The 15,842-nt window shown below is 43.0% G+C and overlaps 1 protein-coding gene across 1 annotated transcript; it reads left to right on the top strand.

Moving 5' to 3' along the window:
- The first annotated feature begins 409 nt into the window (after positions 1-409).
- On the top strand, positions 410-14,538 carry LOC126282332 (ras-associated and pleckstrin homology domains-containing protein 1-like). The gene is made up of 2 exons (XM_049981989.1): positions 410-685; positions 13,930-14,538. Exons 1-2 carry the CDS (start codon positions 410-412, stop codon positions 14,536-14,538), a joined length of 885 nt encoding a protein of 294 aa, XP_049837946.1.
- The last annotated feature ends 1,304 nt before the right edge of the window (positions 14,539-15,842 follow it).

The following is a 15,842-nucleotide window of genomic DNA, read 5'->3' as shown; positions in this document are numbered from 1 at the left end:
TGACTAATGTGTCATTTGTTGCTTTTCTTGGATGCTGACGCGGCCAGTGTGTGTTGTGTTACAGCGCATTCTGCTAGAGCAGCCATGTGGCGGGGGCGAGTCGGTGACGGTGATCCTGCACGACGTCAGCCATGAGGATATGCGCCGCCTGCTGGACCTCATGTACACCGGAAGCACCGAAGTTCCGGGCGACGACCTGTCGCGCTTTCTGTGTACCGCTAAGGCGCTCGATGTCAGTCTACTACGATCGGCTGCACTGCAGATTTGTGAAGTCGCCACCTCAACTGCAGAACCCCACAGAGAACCGACTCCCGCCACCACACCCTCAGTTCCGCCACCGCTACCGAAAACGACGTCTGTAGTGCCGTCTCCAAAGGAGCCCTCCCTGGCACACACCCAGTGGCCACTAATGGCCCCACAACTTCGTGGCACTGACCGTGCGGTCCACTGGCAGCAGGCACCACATACAGGTCCGCCGATGCTGCCGCTGGCGTGTCGGAGCCCTCTGATGCCACCGTCTCCGCCGCCCACAATGGCCCAAAGCTCCAACCAGGCTGCAGGTGAGCTCTCGTTGCAGGAGCAGCTGTTGCGAGAGCGCCATGTCTGCACCCCGCCGCCCAATGTTACCTTCGTGAGCAAGTCGCCGGGGACCGCGAGCATGAGCCGACATGTCCAACCAAAACAGGTGTGCTCCTTCATCCCAATTCCACACTTTGACTATCAATGGTAATCTCATGGGTACAAAAAAGTGTTGGGATCATTGCAACTACTGAAAACAGCTCGCTAATGCACAATACTCGTTTATTCTTTTATCATGATGCCAATTTAACAGCTCCAGTTTCCAGAATGCTGTCTACAATTAGCTTCCATGTTTCCCTATTAACGCTATTTTGTCGAAAGTAGACATGTTGAGAAACGTGGCTGTTGTACTATAAGGTTTATAATTTATAAAAAAAAACAGCTACCAGCCACATGTATGGATTAAAAAGGATGAGCCGTACTTTTCATGACATCATCTCGTGATCCTGCTCTCATTTCGGTGTCCATCTTTATCTACATGTATATCTACTATTTCAAAACACTGCGAAAGTGATGACAGTGAGTAGTTCAAACTACACCAGTTATTATGGGTTCTTCCCAATCCATTCATGTATGGAGTGTGATAACAATGAATATTTATAAACATTTGTCCATGGGGTTGCAGAAAAATATTCGCTACCAGTCACAATAAAAGGTTGTTTATTCGTCACACGACCGGTTTCGGGCTTGTGCCCATCTTCAGGTGTTTATACATTCATTTACAAGTTTGTACCTTTGGAGATCACTGTATAAATACAAAAAAATTACTTGCTGGTGACTACACAAATACAAGTGGGGCAATTGTAAGTGGTAATGCAGCATTTGATGAAAATATATCTGTACTTACAAAAAGATGAAGAGCCATTATTAGAGTGCACATCATAATAGTGTATTATGGAGCTGTACCTGATATATGGACGTGAAAATGGCCATAAATGTGTAACTAAGTGGCAAAACTATCATCACATCATAACTGAAATAATGGTGCTTCATCTTTTTGTAAGTACAGATATATTTTCGTCAAATGCTGCCTCACCACTTACAAATGTCCTACTTGTATTTGTGTAGTCACCAGCAAATTTTTTTTTTTTTTTGAATTTATACAGTGATCTCCAAAAGTACAAACATGTAAATGAATGTATAAACACCTGAAGATGGGCGCAAGCCCGAAACCGATCGTGTGACGAATAAACAACTTTTTATTGTGACTGGTAGCGAATATTTTTCTACAACCCCATAAAGGAACAGTCACGGAGTTCGACAACATCCACTATGGATAAAATTCATTCAACTTTTGTGCATATACTACTCTTGTCCTCACGATGCCTATGGTAGCAATACATGTGTGACTAGTGTATTTCCACCTTCTTCACTTAAGACTGCATCTTGACACTCTGTAAGTAGGCTTTGTCAGAATAGTTTGCATCAGTCTTGAAGCTTCTGTCAGTCCACTTTCTTCAGCATCTCTGTGACGCTGTCCCGTAAGTCAAGCTAACCTGAGATCATTCTTGCTGCCCTTCTCAGCGTGCATTCAAAATCCCCTGCTCGTTCTATTTAGCATGCGTCTGACATGGAGTTTTTGTAGGCAGCTGCATGTGACCCTGATTACTGTCTAGCAACGTAAAGGAACTGTACTCTCTTGGACGAAATGAAACCTTTGACAGACGAAGCAAAGAGGTCATAGAAAGCGGACTATCATAGGCAAAGGGGTATTTCTGTCAAATGTAAGTCCGCTATTATCAAACATTGATCTTCATGTGAGGAAGATATTTCTGAAAATTTTGGTCAGGACCACAGCATTGTATGGAAGTAAATTATGGAATGTAGGAACACCGAAAAGAAGCGACTCAAGGCGTTTGATATGTGGTGCTACAGATAGATGCTGAGAATTAGACTGACGAAAGAAATCCTGCATCACCAGCAATGAATGAAATGTGTGGAAAATACTGAAAAGAAGAATAAGTGATAGGATTACAGGGACAGTGTAATTATGTGTACAATAAATTATATTTTGTGATGAAGAGTCTGGCACAGGAGGGGAAGTTATGGCTCGTCACATCAAACCATTCGGAGGACAGATGACCCAAAGGAACTATCAGGTGAATTCGAAGCTGCTACAAATGGTCGTTTTGGAGGGCTCCCCAGAGTCCTGTACCAGGGATTCCAAAGGTAATTCAAGTACTATCGTATATTATGGACAGTGTCTCTCCTACAGGAAGCATGGGTTCTGTTACTGCTCATCCACTTAACTGTGTGTGACGTATTAATGATAGGGTTAGGCACACTATGCAGAATAAACAGAACTCCGAGTATTGTTCTTATCCCCCAAAGCAAAAATTTAAAGTGTAGTCTACCAATGATATCGAAACTAAACCAATGAAATTTACCTCACCTGTCAGGAACTGTGCTGTGTCCTGTGCCAAGGGGAGGAAAATACAGAACAGTCAGCGTCTATTAATTGTCAACAGTACAATTGTGCATCGAATGCTGATATGCCTGTGGAGAAATGCCCACAGTGGATAGGAAAGGACATCAGATGCACTTGGTGTGGACGCCCCATCCAACATGTTGAAAACGCTATTCTGGCAATCACTGAGGGAACAGTTTACAGTCTACTGCGCATTTTGGCGGATGTTGGAAGAAACAATACCTATCCAAAGTCATACCCAGATTACTCCAGTGACTGGCTGGGGAGGCTGGGATGGGTGATAGTGTGGATTCCTTACTGGAGCAGGGAAAAATTAGATATGCATGATGACACCATTGGTGACACCATGCAACATTGCCAGATTTCTCACGACACTCCTCACGCCACACCATGACATAATAGGCCAACTGCTTCAAGTAAAATATGGGAAGAAATTGGAAAATTCAAGATGGCAAACTTACTCAGTTCCCCTAAGTATAAAATGAAATGGCGAACACAGTTAGTTAATCCTACTGGGTTTTCCCTATCAGTATGATATCAGAATTCAAGGGGCGATCCAAGATTGAAGACTCAACAGTGCAGCTGGCGTGGTTTTCCTGTCATTTGTGCTAAGATTAGATTCCACCATGGTTATCCGAGATGGTCACTTGTCCTAGTGGGTTTTCCCAGGCCCTATTACAGAATCTAACGTGCTGACCTGTTGATAAGAATGCAGCATGTGTGGTTGTCAGGTCACATGTGCTAAATATAGAATCCCAGATGGCTGACAAAGATTGCCACGTGTTCTTTTGAGTTTTCCCTAGACCTATGATGTCAGAATCAAAGATTGCCAATCTGGAGAAAATGGGTGACTCTGCATGGTTGCCACATCAATTGTACTAAGTATACAGTCAAGGACGGTGTACCTGTAGAATTTTGTGCAGCCTATATTGTTGGTAGATTTCATGTCTCCTTAGCAATAAAATTAAGGGCTTGTGTAAAAGTGACAGGAATTAAAAAAACTACAATTCTTGTAATTTTAAAATTTGTTGTGTCAAACAGTTTCCATTTTCAAACAGCTTCTCCCACCCAAGTTGATATCCCATTTGTTTTGTCTAAGCAATTGAAACGTACAACTTATAGTCACAAGAGCTGCCTTTCCCTAAGTTTATAACTGTGTTCTGTTAAAACATTTATGATGGGATGCGAGGAGAACAGTGGTGTCTTCATTTTGAAAATACAACAGAGTCTCTTCGCTGGCCATGAAGATTGCAATGTCAACATTACATCCTGATGCCAGAGATTCATCAGCTAATTGTGTACGGACCAGAACACTGTGCCTAGTTTGCAGCTGCTGAGCACCAGGTCGGTAGTGGCCCTCTCTACCCATGACTAACTCCACTAGTGTGCTCAAGAGAACTGCATCTCAACAGGTCAGCTGATCCTGCAGAACACCCCACAGCACCACAGATAATCGAAACAGAGTCTCAAGTTTAGAGTCCAAGAGTTCATCGGCTATAAATTAAAAAATTGCGAGGAATTCTATATCCAGCATAATACTTATGACTTCCACCGCTAACGTTTTTCTTTTTTTTCGGGAGTTAAAATGATGCAGATATTTGAAAATGCAAGAAGATCCCGTATGTCTTTGCCCACAGTGAAAAATACAATAGCCAACCCTTACATCAAACCGCCATAACGCTATACTATTTCGATTGTCCTTGGTGTAATTCAAAAATCACACAATCACATTCATTCTAATGAGAATTTTTGCAGTAGTATTGGAACCTAAGGATTTATGAATGCTGTTTTTAAAATATATTAGTAAGAAATTGATTTGTGGGAGGTGTGGCAGCTATTAAACATGCGGGTCTCATGAACATCCAACCCCCACCTCAGTCAAAAACGAATGAATCTTTACGCACCAGGAACGTAAAACCATTCTTGGGAGCTAAACAAGTTGATATGAAGTAACTAGACGGTTTTCAACCGTCAGAAAAGGTGGAGACGGATTTGGTGAATAATACAAACATACACACATCAAAAAATGTTTTGCATCACCTCAGGTCCGAGAGTTCCGGAACCTGCACACAACACTGGAATAGAGATCAACACAAACATATTTTCTGTCCTTTTTATTGCTCTTGAAAACCCCACATTGCGTGTTGTACCACCATACAGCGAGATCTTCAGAGGTGGCGGTCCAGATTGCTGTACACACCGGTACCTCTGATACCCAGTAACAGGTCCTCTTGCACTGATGCATGCCTGTGTTCGTCGCGGCATACTATCCACAAGTTCATCAAGGCACCGTTGATCAAGATTGTCCCACTCCACAACGGCGATTCGGCGTACATCCCTCACAGTGGTTGGTGGGTCACGTCGTGCGTAAACAGCTCTTTCCAATCGATCCCATGCAGGTTCGATAGGATTCATGTCTGGAGAACATGCTGGCCACATTAGTCAAAATTCATAACCTATCATTTTCGTCGCAGGAATATACACTTCACCGCATTCAACAGAAAAAATAAAACGTGTATTAAGACAAATTACACCTGATGATGGACCCAAAGAGTCCGAAATGCATCGTGTACTTGTTACTGAATGCGTTTTTTAATTCATACCTCAAGTGTTCGTGATATTTTTTATGCATTCAGACACGGAGTGTGATACGAGAAAACTTTTAACAATCGCTGTAACTTTGGCCATGGCTGTAGACTGCTCTTCGAGAAATTTGGAGTTAGGTTACATTATTGGCGGGATAAGGGTGTTCCGAGCCAAATTTTGAGATCAAATTGATTTGCACATTAATTGAACTGATTAATTAACTACCTCCGCCACCATCTCCACTGCCCGATGCCATCATGTGGTTTCCTCAGCCGATACGTGGATCACCGCGTCCCCAAACCTTCCCCTCTTCCGTGTTGTCGTGTATTTCGAATTTTGTCGCGAATTTCAAAAATGGTGGAAATTTCTTTGTCCTAGAGCTGTGGTGATGTTCCAGCCCCAACTTCTGCCACACAGACTGTGTGTGTGTGTGTGTGTGTGTGTGTGTGTGTGTGTGTGTCTGTCTTTTTTTTTGTTCTCTCATTTCGCCAGAATTGGTGGGAGAGGGCCAGTCTATACTGAGCTTTCGCTGTGAAAGCATCATAATGTGTTCGATCAGTGAGGTAAATGTAAAGGACAGAGTGGCTTTCAATAACTGTGATACATGTTGCCAAAGTTTACTAACACAGAGGATGGAAGATATGATAAGGGAGGAGTGTAAGAGAAAGAAGCAGAAGAATTCGGTTCAGCAGATCGTGTACATAAAGAGGGATGGAACCAATATGCACGTCGCAATCGATTCAACTGCATGCGCATGTGCAAACTGCTGAGATATTCGACAAGAAGCACTCATTTTTCCTAAAAGGAAGAGGCGAGCAGTTGATGGTAATTCGCTTCAGTGGACGCATATTCGTGTATGTGGGATACGCCATTGAAGAGCTTCAGCTGCCCATCTCTATCCTCTTCCCCCTCCACCAAACCTTCCTCTCATCCCATCATCAATCACTCGTCATCCTCACTGCTGTGCGAAATGTGTTCTATCTAAGAGCTGTTGATAACTGACCGTCCACAGCTCGTGGTCGTGCGGTAGCGTTCTCGCTTCCCGCGCCCGGGTTCCCGGGCTCGATTCCCGGCGGGGTCAGGGATTTTCTCTGCCCCGTGATGACTGGGTGTTGTGTGTTGTCCTTAGGTTAGTTAGGTTTAAGTAGTTCTAAGTTGTAGGGGACTGATGACCATAAATGTTAAGTCCCATAGTGCTTAGAGCCATTTGATAACTGACCAGAAGGAGTTAACAGCTTCGTAGCCTGTAAGCATGCAGCCCAGGATTGTGCCTATAACCTCCTACATGCTCAATGGAAAGGAGCTGTATTGGAAGAATGTCTGAAGAAGAAGAGGACTGTTGTCCAGCAGGTAAGGGCTATACAGCAGCATTGTATGAAGCTGCAATCTGCAAGTCAGGCAGACCAATGCTGTCACTGTAACAGCTTCCCATATTTTAAATTGATATATATACAAAAAGGGGATTACTATACTTTCAACTACCCACTTTCAACTACTTTCCAAGGTCACCCAACTACTTACTTTCCCCATTTGAATTACATGCATGTGGATCAATGTGTACAGCATATGTCTTAGGATTTTTGTTACAGTAGCGAATATATTATTTATTAACTTTATTATTAACTATATTATATATTAATTTTTGCATGTTCATTTACATACAGAAAACAACTTATTCCTTAATTTTGTTAGGTACAGTTTTAATAATGTCCAATTTAATTGTTAACTTATAACTTAAATCCACATGTGAATGAATTGTTTCTTTATCCAGCCAGTAACCTGACACTACAGAGAAGGTATGATCTCGAATTCCAGTATATATATCTCATCTCTTCTTGTAAACTACCTCTCTCATGGCATTCACAATTAGTTCAGTTCCTTCTGGCAGTTCTCCTAGACGACAGACAGCATTCAGGTGTATTAATTTTTTCTCTTATTTCCTGCATGACACTGTTGTTATAACATTCCACATCTTCTAGGATGTAGCCTACCAGTTCTTCTGTAGAACATTCTTGTGGCATTTCGGCATAGAACGTGAAGTTTACAACCTTTTCAAACGAAGTCATATTAAATGTTGTTATTTAGTTGATTTTAAGCTCTGCAAACTATTCTTCTCTTGCTAAATGTATGCTATCAAATACACCACGATTCGATATAATGCATCCATCCCTGAAAAGGATCCTTTTCAAGGATGGACGCAGGAATGGAGTTTGATAAACAGATTTTTCAAGTGTTCTTTAACACAGTAAAAATACTCCAATCCGCCGTTTCCTCCCAGGACTCCAATGTATAGCCACTTAGAAATGCTCTTTACAGTAAATGTTATTATCTTGTATTCCACAGTCGTTGCCAGATTTCTCCATACACTGTGTTTAAAGCCATACGTAAACCTGGCCTGCACATCCGCGTTCGCGTATCCCTTTTCCATTTGCAGCTTATGTTCTTCATTTATGGCAGTGTCTTCTGCGTATACTCTAGTTTTCTTTTCTTCACTTCGATGTCCTCCGTTTCCAATTTCCTTTCCCGTGGACATAACACATTAATTCTATTAATTCTACTTAAAAGTCTAATTTCTTTAATGGGGAATTCTTTAGGCCTATGTCATACATTTACCTTAGGACGTGAGGAATGACGGTGCTCGTACCAACCAGTCCAAATTCTGTAATATCTATATCAGACAGTATTGTGCAGAACAATATTCTAGACTGAGAAAAATAAGTTTTTCCTGCTGTAAGATAACACTTATGTGTAATACTTATATCTTATTTATTGGAGTTGGAGGTAATAATCTCCGCGTACTTTATCAGTACACAATTAAAACTGTATACAGACAGATCGTAGCTGATAAGCTTTTCTCGTTCTGGAGTATCTGGAAGACTTAGTTGCACACCTGTCAATTTTCGGATATTCATTACCTGAAGAGCCAAAGAAATTGGTACACCTAATATCGTGTAGGGCCCCCGCAAGCACGCAGAAGTGTCGCAACACGACGTGGCTTGCAGTCAACTAACTTGTGAAGTAGAGCTGGAGAGAACGGGCACGAGAATCCAGCAGGGCTGCCGATAAATTCGTAAGAGTACGAGGGCATGGAGATGTCTTCATGTTGCTGGGCATCCCAGATACACTCATTAATGCTCACGTGCTGGATTCTGGTTGCCAGCACCCGTGTTTGAAGTCAGAAACGTGTTTGTTCAGCCACTTTGCAGAAATTCTGATCGTGTGTTTACACCCAGCAAGACGTGGAACGTTACATCAATAGTGTCACGCAGGATATAAGAGAAAAAGTTAAAACCCCCAAGTGCTGTCGTCTAGGAGAACTGCCAGAAGGAACACAACTAATTGTTAAAGCCGTAAAAGAGGTAGCTTACAGGGAAAAAAATTAGATGTATACTGGAATTCGAGAACATACTTTCTCTGTATTTGTCGAATTGCTGGCTGGAGAAAGAAACAGTTGATTCTGATGTGGATTTAAGTTATAAGTCAAAAGTCAATTTGCATATTATTAAAATTATACCTAACAAAATTATGGAGTGATTTGTATGCTGTATGTAAATGTATGTGCAAAAGTTAATAAATATGTTGTACTAAAATACTTGCTTTTCTTCGCTACTCTGTTGAAAATCTTAAGACATATCCTATACAGAATGATCCATATCCACATATTTCCGATGGGGAAACTGTGTACACTGGTGATCTTGAGAAGTATTTGAAACTAGGTAGATGTAATACCTATAACACTTTATGCTAAGTCGACAGCTAGTTATATAGTAATTGGACTTCTGAGCAGTGTGAGGTTATGTATATCCGCTCTTCTTCTTGTCATGATTCTCCCCCTTCTCGGTAATAGCTGTTTTTCCTTCAGTTAAGTTGCTTGTTTTCTTTTCAGTGTCCCCTTGTAAGTAACAGCTATTTCCCTTTCAATAAAGTAGTTTACTTTCTTTTCCGTTGAATTAACCCGACCATTTAGTTTATCGTTCAGCCTCAGAAGGGCATGACAATATATCTCTGGTTCCTTGCGTATGCCTCCAACTTAACGTTCCAGAGTTTGAATTTTCGCGTCGATGTACAAGCGGATGATTTGCTTATGGACACCCATCCCATCAGTCGGAGCACCCAACATGCACGTGACTTTATCTCTGGTGATGTGTATATTTTTTGTGGCTATATAAGCCGGCCGGTGTGGCCGAGCAGTTCTAGGCGCTACAGTCTGGAACTGCGCGACCGCTACGGTCGCGGGTTCGAATCCTGCCTCGGGCATCGATGTGTGTGATGTCCTTAGGTTAGTTAGGTTTAAGTATTTCTAAGTTCTAGGAGACTGATGACCTCAGATATTAAGTCCCATAGTGCTCAGAGCCATTTGAACCATATGGCTGTATACAGGGTGATTATAATTAAAGTTACACTCTCAAAACGCTGTAGAAATAATATCACTGGTCAGAATGACGTCAAAGTGCAACGAAATATTCTCTGGATTGATTCGGTGCAACAAGGGAAGGGAGCATTTCAGCCATGCAGTTAGCCCAAGACGTAGAGCAGTTCAGAAAAGGACAACGATGTGTGACGGTGATTTTTAGTGCTTCAGTACGAAATGCCAAAGTGTCCCTAACTCTGCTGTGTATACCTTTAATCCATTTGTGTCGGAGGGCTGATAGCATAAATTACCAATGGTCCAGATTGCAGTAGATTTGATTTCTTGAACATAAGAGAGTGTGTGTAACCTTGTAGAACGAATACAGAACAGATGTAAATTTACCGTTGAACAAAAAGGAAGCAATGGAGAAACTGAAGGTTTACATCACCAAGAGGGCAGAATTGGTGTTATAAATATAGTAAGCAAGTAGCAACAAGCAGCATGGAAAGTAGGTTTGGATGTAATATCTAACCTATGTGGGAAAGTTATTAGTTGATTTAGTCATAAATTTTTCTTCCTGTTTTCTGCGTGTGTGTAGTATTATACTAAACTGGTTACAAGGTATACGTGAGGGACTGGGTCTTGTTGATTGCAGGAGGGATAATGTAGAGTAAGGACCATATATGGGCACGTTAACGTGATCATGACTAGTGCTTTGCAGAAAAGTGTGAGAAGTTACCACGGTAATAATTCAATGAGGCCTAATTAATGCAATGAGGCAGGTAATCGTGTTGAGAAGTGAACTCAGGAGTACTGCGCTGACTAGTGCAGCAAGCGGCAAGGCAGCTGACTTCCACGCTGACAGTGGTAACGGTGTTTCCAGAGAAGTGACTGGTAGTGGCGCACATGCAGAACAAGAATGCCACGGCCGATTATAAGTACTAGTTACTTTTGTAATTGAATCCTGCTGAATATCGTAACCCAACCAGGACGACGCAACTGTTCCCGATGAGGACATAGCATGGGTCCGCCAACGGAACTCTCTGATTTGAGGCCACAGCTAGGGCACTCCTTTATGCACTAAGCCTCTCCCCGGACATAGCGCCACTGTGCAGTGGCCCACGATAGGTCATCTCCATCCTTGGGGCAGTGGGCCAGCCCCGGTGCACACCAGCCGTTTACACGGTGCTGGCACAGGTTCTGCATGGCTGGCTTACATAACAAGGCCGCTGATGTACAGTGCTGGAACTGTCACCAGTATCGTGGGATGGACGGGGGTAGGCAGCCCAACTGAATTCAGTGGCTTGTGGGCTGATGATCCAGTATCACAAATAGGTCAGATGTGTTCTCGGATTAGATGCAAAGACATTAACTGTACTGATAGTGGAATTAACAGACCCCTTATGCTTCGAACTCAGTTGCCACATTACAGACTCCAATGATCCACTAAATGCCAAGAGTTTGTGCAAAGTATCTACTGTAGAGCCGTGGCGCCCTCATATTCCAGGCACTCAAGCCATTCATACGTAAGCGGGCTTTACCATACATTACTTGGAAGCGAGGCCACAATTCAAAAGCCTGATGATACAAACATACCTTTCCAGCTTGCCATTTCTATAGACAATTTCCTTTCTCCTGAAATGACAGCTGGAGGTGACACTAAACTCCAGCCAGTTGGGTACCGTCTAGTATGCTACTTATCGGACCCATTAAACGTCACCCAACAATGTATTTTCTTTGTCTCTCTGGTCCCTTACGACTGGAATACACTACTGGCTATTAAAAATGCTACACCACGAAGATGACGTGCTACTGACGCGAACTTTAACCAACAGGAAGAAGATGCTGTGATATGCAAATGATAAACTTTTCAGAGCATTCACACAAGGTTGGCACCGGTGGCGACACCTACAACGTGCTGGCATGAGGAACGTTTTCAACAGATTTCTCATACACAAACAGCAGGTGACCGGCGTGCCTGGTGAAACGTTGTTGTGATGCCTCGTGCAAGGAGGAGAGATGCGTACCATCACGTTTACGATTTTGATAAAGATCGGATTGTAGCCTATCGCGATTGCGGTTTATCGTATGGCGAAATTGCTGCTCGCGTTGGTCGAGGTCCAATGACTATCAGTAGAATATGGAATCGCTGGTTTCAGGAGGGTAATACGGAACGCCGTGCTGGATCCCAACGGCCTCATATCACTAGCAGTCGAGATGACAGGCATCTTACCCGCATGGCTGTAACGGATCGTGCAGCCACGTTTCGATCCCTGAGTCAACAGATGGGGACGTTTGCAAGACATCAACCATCTGCACGAACAGTTCGACGACGTTTGCAGCAGCATGGACTATCAGCTCGGAGACCATGTCTGCGGTTAGCGTTGACGCTGTATCACCGACAGGAGCGCCTCAACGACGAGCCTGTGAGCACGAATGCCAATACGTCATTTTTCGGATGAATCCAGGTTCTGTTTACAGCATCATGAAGGTCGCATCTTTGTTTGGCGACATTGCGGTGAACGCACATTGGAAGCGTGTATTCGTCATCGCTTTACTGGCGTATCACCCGGTGTGATGGTATGGGGTGCCATTGGTTACATGTCTCGGTCACTTTTTGTTAGCATTGACGGCACTTTGAACAGTGGACGTTACATTTCAGATGTGTTACAATCCGTGGCTCTACCCTTCATTCGGTCCCTGCGAAACCCTACATTTTAGCAGGATAATGCACGACCGCATGTTGTAGGTCCTGTACAGGTCTTTCTAGATACAGAAAATGTTTGACTGCTGCCCTGGCCAGCACATTCTCCAGACCTCTCACCAATTGAAAACGACTGGTCAATGGTGGCCGAGCAACCGGCTCGTCACAATAATCCAGTTACTTCTCTTGATGAACTGTGGTATCGTGTTGAAGCTGCATGGGCAACTGTACCTGTACACGTCATCCAAGTTCTGTTTGACTCAATGTCCAGGTGTATCAATGTCGTTATTGCGGCCAGAGGTGGTTGCTTCTGGGGACTCATTTCTCAGGATCTATGCACCCAAATTGCGTTAAAATGCAATCACATTTCAGTTTTAGTTCAATATATTTGTCCAATGAGTACCCGTTTATCATCTGCATTTCTTCTTGATGTAACAATTTTAATTGCCATTAGTGTACTTTGTGCCAAACGCACACGACACGCTGTTATAACCACTGTTCCCAGGACACCGGTCACTTTATCGGCAACAGGCACATGTGGAGATTGACATTGGCTTGCGATTAACTTGTCATGCCTCTGCGCGTTGTTTTGATGCAGCTTAAGTCCTTGAAGGAATGAATTCACGTGGATGTGCAATATCCCTCAAATTTTCGAAGACAGTATACATCCAGAATGATATTTTCACTCTGCAGCGAAGTGTGCACTTATACGAAACTTCCTGGCAGATTAAAACTGTGTGTAGCTCAGATGGCAGAGCACTTGCCCGCGGAAGGCAAAGATCCCGAGATCGAGTCTCGGTCCCTCACACAGATTTAATCGGCCAGGAAGTTACAGTCTACATCCGTTCTACTTTAAAGTATATTGTCCATGTAATAACACAGCAACTTCTGGTAGCTGAATGGCCAATTCCAATTCTCTCAATTTAACACTACTTTGGATACTTGTATATCGCTAACCTGCCCCAATAATTGTACTGCATAATGGATACCTACAGTTTAATGTGGAATTCTACCACGTGTCATTCCTAGCAAATTTCCATAACGAGGAGTTGAGGCTAGATAAATCCACACCAAAAATTTCTGTTCTCCAATCACACTTCGATCCCGCGACCTCTCGCTTTCCAGATTTAACCGCTAGCTTCCCCACTGCTTCACCAGGCTTGACTCTGACTTAGGGTTCGCATTTTCCAACATCTGACTAACAATCTTTGCAGTGTCGTTCTCTCACTGTGGTAGGCCTACTGTTAGTGCTGCAGCTCATGTAGGACTTCCCATGTACAGCAGCATGAGGGATACTGGACACCGCCAACGTACCAGCACGTGCAGGAGGACAGATTTCGCACTAATCGGCTGATGGGCGTAGTACCTGCAGATAAGAAGACACGCCCAGAAACCAATAACATCAACAGCAGCGGTAGCGGCAAAACCTGTGGGGCGAAGGCCGTGTCGTCTCTTCAACAGCAGCAACAGCACCAGTGTGTTTCCTCTGTTGAGCAACAGCCACCACCATCTCCACCACCTCTCTGTCATCCTCCACAGCAGAGGGATCATCTCACTACCGTGGTGCCGCCTCTCCGGCAATCACAACCGCTCCCGACGACACCATTACACCCATTATCACCACCAAAGCTTCCAGCGCCCTTCCAGGAACTCAAGCAGGCAAATCCGCAACAGATGCAGCTTCCGCGCCGTCGACGACAGCACCCTCGAGACTTGCCAGAATCTTCCCGGAGACCTGAAGATCTGCCAGCAAATCCAACTTTATCCTGTGAAGCAGTCACCGTCCAGCAGAGGAAATACGAGTGTGAAGACTGCAGCAAGCTCTTTGTCACCAAGGCGTCTCTCAAGGTGTGCAGACGTTTTTGCTGGACTTCGCCATTTTGCGAGTAACTCTCATAAAGGCTTATGCCTGTATCTCTTTTTTCCCATTATTTTTATTTACTTCCTTACGATTGGATTTTCATTGCTTAACTCTATTTTGTTACCGATTTGCACTCATAAAGCACATATAAAATTTTCTGTGTATAGATAAGACCAGAAATCTGTAAAATTTTTATAATTTTGAACAGTTACTGCTTGTAGAATTGATATGCTGCATATTGTACAAGAGTTTATTACTGGTTCGTTCCCTCTAGTTACAAGACATCTTGAAAGTTATGCGTTTTGGTCATCACTTTTTAAACTACTCGGCTCCATCATCACCGTATAAATATATCAGATGTGTATCTAATTTCTCCTTCATTTTGATTTTATTTTTTTTTCCTCTGGAAGATATAGATTTCTTTAAACTTCACTTTGGTTCCTGACACGTAAACACAACTATGTCTATTTTCCTGTTACTGTTTTTCGATGCGCAAATGCATTTTTAAGTAAGTCTCACCTACCTCGTGGCATATGAAGACGGCGAATGATGCTGCAGTCTCTGTTAGTTTTGCTAAGTTCACGTGGATCCTTTCTTGATTTAACCCGAATATTCACTAACATTGTTAGAGAGGCTCTTCGGAAAGACACAGGCTTGAATCTAACGGCTTTTCAGAAAAGCACTATTACATTGGGACCGGTATAGGAAGGAATAGCCAGGTGGGATTTGTAGTGCCCGTGAATGAATAAAATGGTACACACTCCATTATTTATTAGGTGGTTAAGGAATGAACATATTTATTTACACTATTTACAGTACTGATAGCTTTACAAATAACTTCGTTATCCTTGTATGTAACTGTTCCACATTTTTAATAAATTGTGGATCACTGTCTGGAGCCCAAATATCAGTTACTTTTTGACTATTAGGAGATTAGTAGCGTCACGGTAAATGCATCTAGTCTCATGGCAGGTCTTCCAAGACGTGGGACGGAGCTCACTGTGTCGCGACTTAAAAGGTCTAGCATTTCAAATTTACTCACCATCGCTCAGTTTTAGTTGTAACCTATCACATCGTCCGAGATACTGTTGTTTTGGTGTTCCTTTATTAAACAGAATATCTACGTAAGGAAACTAAATGTGGTATACTAGCACAATTGTGTTCTTTAGTAATTAATCATTCCTAGCCGTAATTCAATAAAATGCCACGTTCTTCCGTCATTTCTAGCTCACACGGCAGCTCCTCTACCCTCTTTCAGAATCTGTACGAAATTAATCACCTTTATACACCATCTCTATCAGTCAGTCCTTGAGTAGTTCAGATCCTCATTTTC

Source organism: Schistocerca gregaria, chromosome 7 (genome assembly GCF_023897955.1).
Source record: "Schistocerca gregaria isolate iqSchGreg1 chromosome 7, iqSchGreg1.2, whole genome shotgun sequence".
NCBI classification, from domain to species: Eukaryota; Metazoa; Arthropoda; class Insecta; order Orthoptera; family Acrididae; genus Schistocerca; species Schistocerca gregaria.
This window is presented reverse-complemented; position numbering and strand designations above follow the sequence as displayed.

Coding starts and splice junctions, on each gene's coding strand:
- LOC126282332 (XM_049981989.1), top strand. CDS start 410: ATGGCCCCACAACTTCGTGGCACTGACCGTGCGGTCCACTGGCAGCAG. Junction 686..13,929: donor GACATGTCCAACCAAAACAG/GTGTGCTCCTTC, acceptor TCCCATGTACAG/CAGCATGAGGGATACTGGAC.